General features: G+C 35.2%; 1 protein-coding gene across 15 annotated transcripts in view; it reads left to right on the forward strand.

Annotated features, from left to right (window-relative positions):
- Positions 1-13,261, forward strand: part of VPS13B (vacuolar protein sorting 13 homolog B) — an 804,655-nt gene that overhangs the window by 236,841 nt on the left and 554,553 nt on the right. For all 15 annotated transcript variants that reach the window (XM_023248521.2, XM_023248520.2, XM_045050210.1 and 12 more), the window contains 2 exons: positions 10,392-10,526; positions 11,532-11,705. In XM_023248521.2, the coding sequence (XP_023104289.2) occupies positions 10,392-10,526; positions 11,532-11,705 (309 nt within the window). The remainder of the gene's footprint in view (positions 1-10,391; positions 10,527-11,531; positions 11,706-13,261) is intronic.

Raw genomic sequence — 13,261 nt, forward strand, 5'->3', positions numbered from 1 at the left:
AGTTTTTAACCCCCAAAATTGATACAAGATGTGAATCTTCAGTTTTAAGAATCAGAACTCCTGAACAGGAAAAATAAATCTTTAGGTGGATACATTGTCGTGAAATCCCACTGTGCTAAAGACAAACAAATATTTAAAAGCAACCCAAGGGAGAAGAAATTAACGACATTATCTGCCAACATTAATGTTAATATTTTAGTTTCCTTTATTTGGTAATGAAGATGTCAAGGATAAAGTAAATTACTTGTTTTTGAACAACTATTCTATTTGAGGCACTGTGCTATCTGAAATTCTGTTCTACTAGGCCCATACAATTTAGTGACCCTCCTCTTTCCAATCAAAATGAGTTACTGAATCTTCTTGTCAGACTATATTCAGAAGTTGGAAGTTCTTCAGTACTTTGGTTCCACCCCCTTTCAAATAACAAGGTTTTTTCTTCTAATTTCTCATACACAGAAATGTCCATATTCCCACACCTGCATTTATGACACAATAGGACAGTCATCGTTAAGTATGTAAGCTTGAAGAGGAGGAGGAGCAGGTTAATTCTTAATAACGCAGATTAGTTTTCCAAGAATGCATGCATTTAGTATGACAACGATATGTAGGAGTGAGACTCTGATTCCTAGTTTTAAAGCTAGAAGCAAATTTAATTTTGTTAATCTTTATGTTAAGAATTAAGTCATAAACTTAGTGACGAAAGTTTATTGTTTTAAATTAAGGCGTCTCTTTCATCCTTTCAGTATGAAACTGAGTCTTGTCAAATGTATATTGCCATTGTTGATGTTAAAAAAAAAAAGAAGCTGATGTGTAGATACATGTTGGTCAGTAAATGCTTGTTGATTTTCTTTTTTGCTGGTATTTATAGCAATGTGGACAGGGAGGGATTGCTGAGATGCAAGTGAGGATGGAACAATGAAAAGTTGTTGCTGTGAAGGACGTCGTGACTTGTTCCTTGTTAATATTTAAAGTTCACTTCTGTCACCTGATTATCACTGGGCACTACACTTTTGAGATTACTTTTTATTTCTTGCTATTTAATTGGGTGTGGTTCAGTGGTTTTATTTTATATTCTGTTGAAAATATTAAATGACTTTTACACAGATAATTTGGCTTCACCCAGCTCTGGAATGTCACTTTATTTGTTTTTCCATGTAGAAGCAACAAAATCATCATCCTCAACAACAATAACAAAATAATCGCTATCTTTTAAAGTTTGCGTCTCCTATTTGCTTATAACTGGGAGCCATTTGCAGTCTTTATCACCTATTGAGTCTTAGATATACCAAGAAAGCTGGTTAGTTCTATCTTACTTGTCCTTGCCTACCAGGCCACTCCTGTTCAGACTTCTCCTATCTTCTCATGTGATCAGTCTTTCATTTCAGTTTCTTCCTTTATTCTTCCCCTGAAAGGATAAATGCTTACCTTTTACTATAAATCAACTATTTGGAAGCTCTTTCCTACTTTATTTTATGTAATTTTTTAAGTTTATTTATTTTGAGAAGTGGGGAAGGGTAGAGAGAGAATCCCAAGCAGGCTCCACACTGTAAGCACAGAGCCCAATGTGGGACTTGAACTCAGGAGCCATGAGATCATGACCTGAGCTGAAATCAAGAGTTGGACGCTTAACCAACTGAGCCACCCAGGCGCCCCTGTGTAATGTTTTTTAATAGCTCTGCTAAAATGGCTGTCCCTTCAATGCGTATTTTAAAAGAATTTATCTCTTCCCTCTTTCAGAAGACTTTATTGGTTTACTCTCCTGTTATTATTTTTTTTGTGTATCTAGCATGTGTCATGGCTGCTTGAGTGTCCTGAGTGACATTTTGGTTTATTTTATTAAATTAGAGTTGTATATGGCTTCTAACAAAAATTACAGTCCTATGGGCCCCTTTCATCTTCACTGCTTTTTATAGAGGCAGTCATCTTCAACTTATTCTTAAGTATTTACCTCTAAATTTCTTTTTTTTTAATTTATTTTAAACATTTTTGAGAGAGAGAGAGAGAGACAGAGCACAAACAGGGGGAGGACAGAGAGAGAGGGAGACACAGAATCGGAAGCAGGCTCCAGGCTCTGAGCTGTCAGCACAGAGCCTGACGTGGGGCTTGAACCCACAGAATGCAAGATCATGTCCTGAGCCGAAATCGGATGCTTAACCGACTGAGACACCCAGCTGCCCCTACCTCTAAATTTCTAAATAAAATGCTTAAATCACAGATTTCTTACCTTCCATGTGTAGATATAATCTACATTAATTCTAAACTTTTTTTTTTTTGAGAGCGAGAGTTAGTGGGGAGAGAGGCAGCCTGAGAGAGGAAGAGAGAGAGTCTTAAGCAAGCTATACTCTTGTCATAGAGTCTGATGTGGGACTCCATCCCACAACCTTGGAATCATGACCTGAGCCCCAAATCAAGAGTTGGATGCTCAACCGAGCCACCCAAACCACCCAAGTGCCCCTACGTACATTCTACTACCACAAACTTAGTGTCTTAAAACAACATAAATTTATTTCCTTTACAGTTCTGTAGTTTAAAAGTCTGAAACGAGGGGCATGTGGGTGGCTCAGTCGGTTAAGGGTCCTACTTCAGCTCAGGTCATGATTTCATGGTTTGTGAGTTCAAGCCCTGTGTCAGGCTCTGTGCTGACAGCTCAGAGACTGGAGCCTGCTTCCCATTCTGTGTCTCCCTCTCTCTCTGCCCCTATCCCCCTCGTGCACACTCACTCACTCACTCTCTCTCTCTCAAAAATAAACACTAAAAAAAATTAAAAAGTATGAAATGAGGGGTGCCTGGATGGCTCAGTCGGTTAAGTGTTGGCTCTTGGTTTCGGCTCAGGTTATGATCTCATGGTTTGTGGGTTCGACCCGGGTGACGGGCTCTGAGCTGGCAGTGTGGAGCTTGGAATTCTCTCTCTTCCCCTCTCCTACTCGCTTGCTGTCCCTCTCTCTCAAAAACAAACATTAAAAAAAATTTTTTTTAAAAAGTCTGAAATAAGTCTCATACTAAAATCAAGGTGTCAGCTTGGCTGTGTTCCTATTGCAAACTTCTCATAATCTGTTTCCTTTTTCCACCTTTTGAAGGTCACCTGTATTCATTGGTCTCTGACCTTCATCCCTCATGTTCAGAGCCAGCAACATCACTGTAACAGTGCCTCTGGTATTATATGTCTTTCTCTGATTCTCCTCTTTTGCCCCTTCCTTTCATTTTTAAGGACTTTGGTGATTATATTGTGTCCACCAGGATAATGGATAATTTCACTATTTCACATCAGCTGATTAGCAAGCTTAATTCCATCTGCAACCTTAATTCTCCTTTGCCATGTAAGGTAACATACAGTATTCACAGATCTTGGGTTTAGGATGTGGACATCTTTGGAGAGGGTAAGTAGGGGGTAGTGGGGTGGCATTATTGTGCCTACCAAAGAGGCTTTAGCTTTTAGGGCTGACACTCACTGACTGTCTCTCTCTTTAGGTTTTTTTTTCCTCCTAAATAATCCAATTAGATATTTTTTGCTTAAATTTAGATTCATTGTTAACATATTATGACTGTATATGGATGAATTGTAATGTATACGACCAATAAATAATTTTTACATGTGCAACTTTTATTCTTGGAGTTAATAACTGCCCTATTAAAATTTGGTTAGTGTTATATGTATTTATTATTCCCCAAAACTCTTACAGAAGCTTGTCTTCTCTCAGTAGTTCAAATACCTTAGTTTTAATTTTTTTTTGATGAATAAAAATGGAATTTTTTCTTTTTTTCTTTTTTTAGTACAACTTACTGTCAAATTGGCTAACAAACTGTGTGTAAAGTGTGCTCTTGGTTTTTGGGGTAAATTCCTGTGGTTCATTGCTTACATACAATACCCAGTGCTCATCCCAACAAGTACCTTCCTCAATGCCCATCACCCATTTTCCCCTCCCCCCCAACCACCCTGAGTTTGTTCTCTGTATTTAAGAGTCTGTTATGGTTTGCCTCTCTCCAGAGACTCTCTGTTTGTAACTGTTTTTTCTCCTTCCCTTTCCCCCTGGTCTTCTGTTAAGTTTCTCAAGATCCACGTAGGAGTGAAAACACACGATATCTGTCTTTCTCTGACTGACTTATTTCACTCAGCATAATACATTCCATTTCCATCCACGTTGTTGCAAATGGCATGATTTCATTCTTTCTCATTGCCAAGTAGTATTCCATTGTATCTATGAACCACATCTTTATCCATTCATCAGTTGATGGTGTACTCATTATTCTTTTAGTGTACTTTTTTTTCTCATTTCAATTTCTATTTGTTTCTAATCTAGAGAGCTATCTTGAAGTTGCCTTTTATCATTGTCCTGGGAATTCTCTTTTCTCTTATGTTAGATCCCCTGTTTCTTTGCTCACATATGTGATTCTCTCCTGATTTACTCCCTGTTTTTGGTGGAGCACAATTTCATAGTTATCTTTCCAGCAGACGAAGTAAGCTGTTTTTCAGATCTGGTATGTCTGATGAACCTTTCTTCTGCTTTCATATGTGATTGATAGTTTGGCTGTCTGTAGACTTGTAGGTTGGGAATAATTTTTCTACAGAACTTTAAAAGCATTGCTTTATTGTCTCCTTGTTTTCTACTATTGCTCTTGAGAAGTTTGATGCCATTCTGATTGTATGTTGTATATTTGTATGTCATCTGTTTCTATTTTTATGCATTTGCTTTTTTACCTCAGAGCTTTTAGGAACTTCTCTACAGGTGGTGGGCTTCTCTGGGTATGCTTTTTCATTTGTTGTGATGGATTTATGGTATACCTTTGTAAGTTGACACTTTCGTTCTACCGGTTGGGGAAATCTAGAATTATTTTTTTGATTATTTTCTCCATTTTGTTCAGTAGTCTTTTTGCAACTTTTGATTTTTAGATATTTGCTTGTTTGTGATGATCCTTTCATTTTATTGTCATTTATGTCCCATTTTCAATCTCTTGGGATTTTTTGTTTTATTATACTGTAAATTTCTTCAACTCTCTTTTTTTCCAGTTTTTCTATTTAAGGAGAATTAACATCATATTTTTAATTTCTAAGGGCTATTTTTTTCTTTGAAAATTTTAATGAAACATCTTATTTTTGTTGTATCTTCTGTATTCTCTCTGAGGATGGTAATTATTATTATTACTAAGAGTTTTGTTTTTGGCTTTGTTGGTTTACCCCCAGCTTTCTATTTGTTTTTTAAAATCTCTACCTCTTACAGTGATTCCCACATATCTGATAATCCTTTATATTTAGAATAAATTACTAAATCTGTGTGTGAGGTTGGAGCTTGTTGATGCTGGTGTCATTGTAGGGGGATTGGATGCTACTTATTTTTTGTTGGGGAATAATCAGCTACGAGTATAATCTGCTTTTTTCTTGGACTGGCCAGTTTCCACTGAGAGAAATCCTTCCATTTCCTTCCTGAAGGTTATAAGTCTGTCACTGAGAGTTCTTAGAGAGTAAAGAAAAAAAAGATCTCATCATCCAGTATATATACTATATATAGATTTTTAGACAATTTCCTCTTTTTAACATGCACCCTTTTCTTTGGTTATATTCCATAGTCCAAAGTCCTTTTGGTTTAACCTCTCCATAGTGAACTGTTAGTCTTGCCAGGATGAGTGTGGGGTAGTTGCATGACTGTATTGTTTAGGGGAAAGGATCTGTGGCTATTAGATGGACTTTCAGCCACTCATCTTTTAGCTTCATTTGCATTCCTGCCCTCTGAATTGCCTGGTTTCTTTAATTTTTAATTTTTCAGGGGTTACTACAGATGAAGTTGTTTCTTAGTAGAATAGAAAAAAGTGCCATGGGTAATGGAACAAAGTCACATCTTGTTGCTACTTGTTCATCAAATACTCATCTTTCAAAATTTTGATGATAGCTCTTGCCTCTTTGAATAAGCTCTTATTCAGTTACTGTTTTTTTCATTTTTATTTATTTGTGGGTTTAAGGCTCTAAAAAAATTTAACAGTTTTTTAGTGGTGGTTAATAGAGGCAATATAGTTAAACTTATGTGGAGTTTGACTCCTTAAACTTTTACTTAGATATACACACAGATATGTGGGTCATTTTCATTAGTTTATCTTTTAATAGTTACAAGAGTGATCATGAGCTGATTACTGAAATTTGGAGAGTTGGCACTGAGGGTTAAGGTCTCAGGGAGGATGGAAGAATTATGGCAGACAAGAAGTTGGTGGAAAAAGAATTGGTGTTAATGGTGTACCACAGGACTAAGAATATGTATTACAAGTTGGTATTTTCCAGAAAAGTACTACAAGGAGAAGAAATAACAGTGCATTATATTATATTAACTTCTAATAAAAAATTCAGTATTATTTTTAGATTCTTTCATTGATAGTGTATACAGTGTAAAATTATATTTCACTTGCTGTGTCTTAGGGATTCCCTCTCCTCATCCTCTAGTGGACTATGACTGTAGCATTTGAGTAAATGAATGCGAGAGTGCTCTGTGAAGGGAATATTTCAAATGCTAGATACTGTCATTATCTTTGTGATTGTCCTCTTGACTCCTGTCAGCTCTTCTCTAAATTAATTTCTGTGTGAAGTTCAGGTAATTTCTGATTTAAATACCTTGAACAGTAACTACAAAACTTTGGCCTCCATATGTAGCAATAGTAAATAGTGGCTCGCCTTTAGCTATGTAATTACTCTGCTACTTAGTTAATGTTGCCTCTATCCAAAGCCATGCTTTTTTAGTTTCAGAGCTTTTGTTCTTTTAGTTTCACCATGGGGAGAATTCCTTTTTACACTTTCAGGAAGCATCATTCATGTAGGACACAATGAATGTGCTCTGTGTTCCTTTCCACCTTCCTAGTGCTTACGTTTGGGCATTTTACAAATTTTGGTTTTGAAGGTAGAGTGGAAAGAAACCAAGGTTATTTTTTAAGACTTTTCTGGGGCACCTAGATGGCTCAGTCCATTGTATGCACTCTTGATCTCAGCTCAGGTCTTTATCTTAGGGCTGTGAATTCAAGCCACACATTGGGTTCCCTGTGGGCAGGAGCCTACTCAAAAAAAAAAAAAAAAAAAAAAAAAAGACTTCTATTTTAGATGGGGGCCTGGCTGGCTCAGTCAGTTGAGCATATGACTCTTTATCAGGGTCATAAGTTCGAGCCCCATGTTGGGTGTAGAGATTACTTAAATAAATAAACTTAAAAAAAAAAAACAAAAACACCTTTTTTTTTTTTTTTTTTTTTTTTTTTTTTTTTTTTTTTAAAGAGCAGTTTCAGGTTCATGGCAAAAGTGAGGGGAAGTTAGTTCCCATGTATGTCCTGACCCACACATGCACAACAGCCTCTCCCTATATCAGCACCTCCCACCAGAGTGGTACTTTTGTTACAATGGATATACCTATGTACTCGCATATCATAATCACCAAGTCCATGGTTTTCATTAACAAGATTATTTTTTTCTAGTCGCTTTTCTTCATTGTTGAAGCCCATCAAGAGATGACTGTAATTTATTATTTTAAATCTGAACTTAGGGCATTTAAAACAAATTATTTCATAAAAAAAGATTTTCTTGAGAAATTATGCATAATGATGTAGTTTTTAAAACAAGCTTTGAAAGATTTGAGAAATGTAATCATGAAAATGTAAACTAAGTTCGTGATAGTCTAAAACAAGATAATATATATATATATAAGATTCTTACCAGAAGAGGTTCCAGGCAACTTCTTCCGATAAGAGTACTATATAAGTATGCATTAGATATTAACAGAGACCTACCATTTGTCAGGACACCTGGCTGGCTCAGCTAGAAGTGCATGTGACCCTTGATGTATGGTGGCGAGTTTGAGCCCCATGTTGGGAATAGAGATTCCTTAAATAAATAAATTAATGAACATTAAAAACAACAACAACAAAAGACCTACCATTTGTGATTTTTTTTTAATATATGAAATTTATTGTCAAATTGGTTTCCATACAACACCCAGTGCTCATCCCAAAAGATGCCCTCTTCAATGCCCATCACCTCCCCTCCCCTCCCCTCCCTCCCACCCCCCATCAACCCTCAGTTTGTTCCCAGTTGTTAAGAGTCTCTTATGCTTTGGCTCTCTCCCACTCTAACCTCTTTTTTTAATTTTTTTCCTTCCCCTCCCCCATGGGTTTCTGTACCATTTGTGATTTAAGATAAGTCCTAAATGTTGTAAACTGTACAAGAAACAGTGATATAAGATAATTTAAAAACAAAGCCATTTTGGCATATTCATATTCTTTTGCTTTTATATCTACCAGGAACTAATTCAATTCTTTTCATTCTGAACACCATCAGCAACCCTTCAGAGAATCTTTCAGTAGCTCTTGTCTGCTGACCATTATCTAGGTTCTTTATATGTTTTGAAAAATTGGCATAGAATGAAAGTCTCACTGTGGGCACTTGAGGGCTAGAAGAGGATATCATTCCATTTTATATTCCTCTCATCTACCGTAATGATTAGACCTGGGTAAATTATCTACTAATAACTTCCCACAACTGCAAGAGACGTTAAATATGTAGGGTAGCTCAGCCTCCTTTCTTACAAGGAGAAATGTGATTTAGGCCTTGTCACTCTCTGACTTGAAACTTGGCAAAACCCTTATTTCTCTGAGTCTTGGTTTTCCCATAGATAAAATGGAAGAGTAATAGTCACCTCAGGATTTTGTTTTGTTTTGTTTTGATGATAAATAAAATAATAAACTAGACATAGTGTTTGACACTTAGTAAGTGTTCCGTGAATGTTAGGTGCTCTGATAACTAGTACTACTGTTACTATTGTTAATACTATGACGATGTTTATATAAATACTTTGGCATCATTTAATTTTCTGAGATACTTCCTTAGCTTTTAGAGTCATAGATTTTGAGAATCTGATAAAAATGTAATAACATTATAGAAGACTGTATAAATACACAACGTTTTAGAGTCCTGCTCTGGGGCTAATTGGTACCACTTGAAATGGAAACATCCGAGGTGGTGAATATTGGAAAATAGCAACCAATCAATACACATTTATCTAACAACCACATAGAACTTAGTAAATTAATAGGTCCTTCTGAAGTGAGGGTTTGTATGTAAGAAGGTGTTTAAGATGATGTTTTGTAATTTGCAAATCATGTAGTGTGCTAGTTAAACTGCAGATTCTTGGGCTACATCTCAGGAAGACACTTGGAAGATTATGGGGCTTCTTGAACATACTTAAGTTGAGATAAAAGTTTTCAGAATTATATTTAACATATCTATCACAGAAAATTTATGGTTTTATTAATTGTTCATACATTGTTCTGCTTAAAAGAGTTTCAGAGATGAATGATAGTTTATAAGTGATCAAAATGTGGAATGTAGAAAAGAAGGGAAATTATGTTGGTGGATGTTCATGAATATAGGCAAAATGAATGTAAAGTCTTCTCTTGTGGGATCAAATTGTATTAAACACCTTAGCTCTTTTACTAGTGGGGAACTTTGAGCAAAACTTAACTCCTGCAGTCCAATGTATCTTAATCTGAAAATGAGGTTAATAAACATTTTTATTATAGGCCTGTTGTGAGGATTAAATAGGATAACATGCATAACACAGAGTAAGTCCTCAGTAAATGTTAGTCGATTAGGATTTGTCGTTATTATCATTTTAGTGATTTGCAATATTGTCAGTTCTTAAGGTTCCTCTGCCTTTTTAATTGTCACCTGGACGTTAGGCCAGAATGAGTTTTTCCCTTTTGAATTAAGTTTTCCCTACCATTTATATCATGGTAATTATTCTCTTCTGTGCTTCAATATCCTTTGGCAAGTAGCACATAGTAGAGATGTTAATATCTACTTTTTTGTTAATTGATACAGAATACCTTTGATTTTTCTTATATGCACATGGTATGTCAGTTTTGCTTTTAAGCTATTGTATTTTAACCCAGGAGCTATTTCCAGCTGTCTTGTTTGTCTCTCCTTATTCTACCTGACCAAGATAGTTTGAGGATCCTGTTTACTCTGAATGTTTCCTGTTTAAATTAAATATTTCTGTCCAGATGAAATTCAATTTATAAGTTAAATTTGTTTCACAAATAAGTCTCTTACTCTGTATTTTAAAACCAAATATGATATTTTAAAGTTCTTCTGTTTTTTTAAGCAAATATTGGTTTAAAATATTTACTCGTATTCCTTGAGCTTTACTAATCAAAAGCTGCGTACATAGGTATAGTTATGAGAGTTCAGACTATTTATTTTAAAATTGCATCCTTTCACCTCCTAAATGCTAAACTATGAAACCTAACACAAATACTGTAAGAACATCTGAGGCAGATAATTAAAGTATAATTAAGTTTAAATGCCTTGGTGAAGGAGTATAAAAATTATTTAAATTCAATCGGCTAGTACATTTGCAGTTTTCTTTTATTAGGTGTGAAATCTAAGAATCCCCTGCCAACTCTTGAGGGCTCAATCCAGAATGTTGAATTGAAGTACTGCAGCACATCATTGGTCAAATGTGCCTCTGGGACCATGGGATCAATAAAAATTTGTGCCAAAGCCCCAGGTATGTGCAGCTGGACCGTGTAAAACTTTATTGCCTGTATAGGAGAATTGGCCTTGCATTTTACAAGGAGCGTTACTGAAACAAGAATTTGCTCATTGTTCCTATGAATCAGAGGTTTTAAATTTTTATTTTTACTTAAAATTTTTTTTTAATTGTGCCAGGATGATACTTTTTCATTTGTATAAATTAATTTTTATTTAAGGAAAAAACCCCTGCATAGTTAGGAGAATGGTTAGGAGGGAGAAAATTAAGTTTACTTCTACACTGTTGCGGGGGCGGGATAGGAAGTATAGATATATATGACACTTAAAATTAAATTAAAATGTTAGTATAATAAACAGATAACACAACTGTTTTTCAGTTTAAGGTTGTAATGTTCTTCATCCTGCCAATACTTTATTTCATATTTTCCATAAACTACTTGTAATTTAAGTTTTTTAGTGCAACCTAAATTTCTAGGTAAGTTTAAAAAGAGGTACAGATTTTGCTGGATATTTGGAATACAGTATGTTCAAATTGTTTCCTTCTATAGTCTTATCTGAAATGTTCTACATTCATTAGGTAAATATTAAGACTTTCTTGGTGTAGAATTAAAAGTGCTTTTAACTTTATTAGTCCTACTTTTTAGAACATAAATGTATAGATAAAATGACCAAATATAACTGAAATGTTATATTATGATAGTATATTTTAAGATCAAGCATCCTCAAGCTACTCCTATATATATTTTTTAAAGTTTATTTGAGAGAGAGAGAGAGAGAGAGAGAGAGAGAGAGAGAGAGAACATGAGAGTGTGCGCGTGAGCGTGAGAGGGGCAGAGGGAGCGGGAGAGAATCCCAAGCAGGTTCTGTGCTGTCAGAGCCTGATGTGGGGCTTGGACTCAGGAACCCTGAGATCATGACCTGAGCCAAAATCAAGAGTTGGATGCTTAATTGACCGAGCCACCCAGGTACCCCTACTCCTATATTTTTATATAAGAATTTTTTCATTAATGTTTCTACTCAGGTGACAGTGGAAAAGAGAAGTTGATTCCATTGCTTCAGGGTCCTTCTGACACTAAAGACCTTCATAGTAGCAAATGGCTCAATGAGAGTAGAAAGCCAGAATCTCTCTTAGCTCCAGATTTGATAGCCTTCACAGTCCAAGTTCCACAGTATATGGACTACTGCCGTAATTCTGGTGAGTACAAATTTATCATTATTTACTTATTTTGCATTTCCTTTTCCAGTAAGGCTTTTAAAAAGGACTTTTCTTTTAACCAATTTGTGTTCATTGGGATACTCTCTGCGGTTGTGCTCTTTGAAACGTAAGTGTTTTTGTATCATTTTTGATAAATGATGTGTTTGTAAACAATAATGATTTTATTTTATATGAGAAATAATTTCATTTGTAGGTTGTGACAATCTTGAATTCATATCTATTAAATCCAACTGAGTTTTAAAACATACCATATCATGTAATAGGTAGAAAAGAGTAAAAAATTTAAAACATTGGAAAGAAAATATTTTTTCTTGAGGTAGTATCACTTTGTGACCCATCATTTGCCATATTAAAATTGGGGGTTTGGGCCTTATCTCTAGTTTTGCAGAAAGAAAGAGATGTTGATAGTGGAATCAAGAAAAAAAATCTGAGGTCAATATACTATTTCTTAGAGTTATATTTTTTTTCTAGTAACATTTTGCCTAGAATTGATTTTATTTTATTCAACCCCAGAATATAGCAAAGCCTCTTCTATTGAGAGGAGATACCAGAAGGATCAATGAAGACTAGGATTAAAAAAAGATAAGTAGAGGCCATTATCAGCCATGAATTCGGTTAGTCAGTATGTGGTTAGTAAAGCCAAAGTGGTCAAAAAATTTAGAAATAAAATTGCTATATACAGATTTCTTAAAAGGGTAAGGGGTGCCAATTAAAAATTAAATGGCTAGTGAGGAAGTGGTTTCAAATAGCTGCCAAAGAGTAGAACTGTCTTAATATTTAACAAGTATTACAACTTACAGAAAATGTTAAGCATTGCTGCCTGGAGTTGAAAGGAGAAACTATGAAAAGATTTGTAATTAACTAACTAGACAGAGTATATGGAGGCAAATATTAGAAGCAGTGCACAAGGACATGAAAAATATTTGAAAGATGAATTTTGTTACAGTAGCATTTCCAGCTGAGTGGCATGCACATTAGAAACTGCAAATTAGTATTCAACAGTGAGTCAGAGAATCCTCTGTCCGCATACTTCTGAAGACAGTAGTCCTCAAAAAGAAGTTTCAGCCTGGTGAAAGTTGGTATGGAACCCAAAGGAAAAATGTGAGGATGAGGCCCAACCCCAACTAAGACTGTGCATATGGATAAAAGATTTGACCTATCTTTTAAGGCAGGGACTGGTAAACATTTTAATAAGGAGCCAAATAATATTTTAGGCTTTGTGGGCTATATTGTCACTGTTTCGGCTATTGACTTCTGTTGTTATAGCATAATAATAGCTGTACACAAAATGTAAATGAGTGGATAGGAATGTATTTCAATAAAACTTTATTCACACAAACAAGGGGTGGGCCAAATTTAGCCTGTGTCATTTACTTCTGTTTTAGGGAAAAGGGATTGGTGGTTAAATAAACATTATGCTTTTTAAAATGCGTATTTAATCATGTTCCTTGAATATGCTGCTTGGTGAACTTTTAAAAATAATTATCCATATAGTAGTTTTTGATAGATTTTGTTCTCAAATCATTACATTATTA

Source organism: Felis catus, chromosome F2, assembly GCF_018350175.1.
Source record: "Felis catus isolate Fca126 chromosome F2, F.catus_Fca126_mat1.0, whole genome shotgun sequence".
NCBI lineage: Eukaryota > Metazoa > Chordata > Mammalia > Carnivora > Felidae > Felis > Felis catus.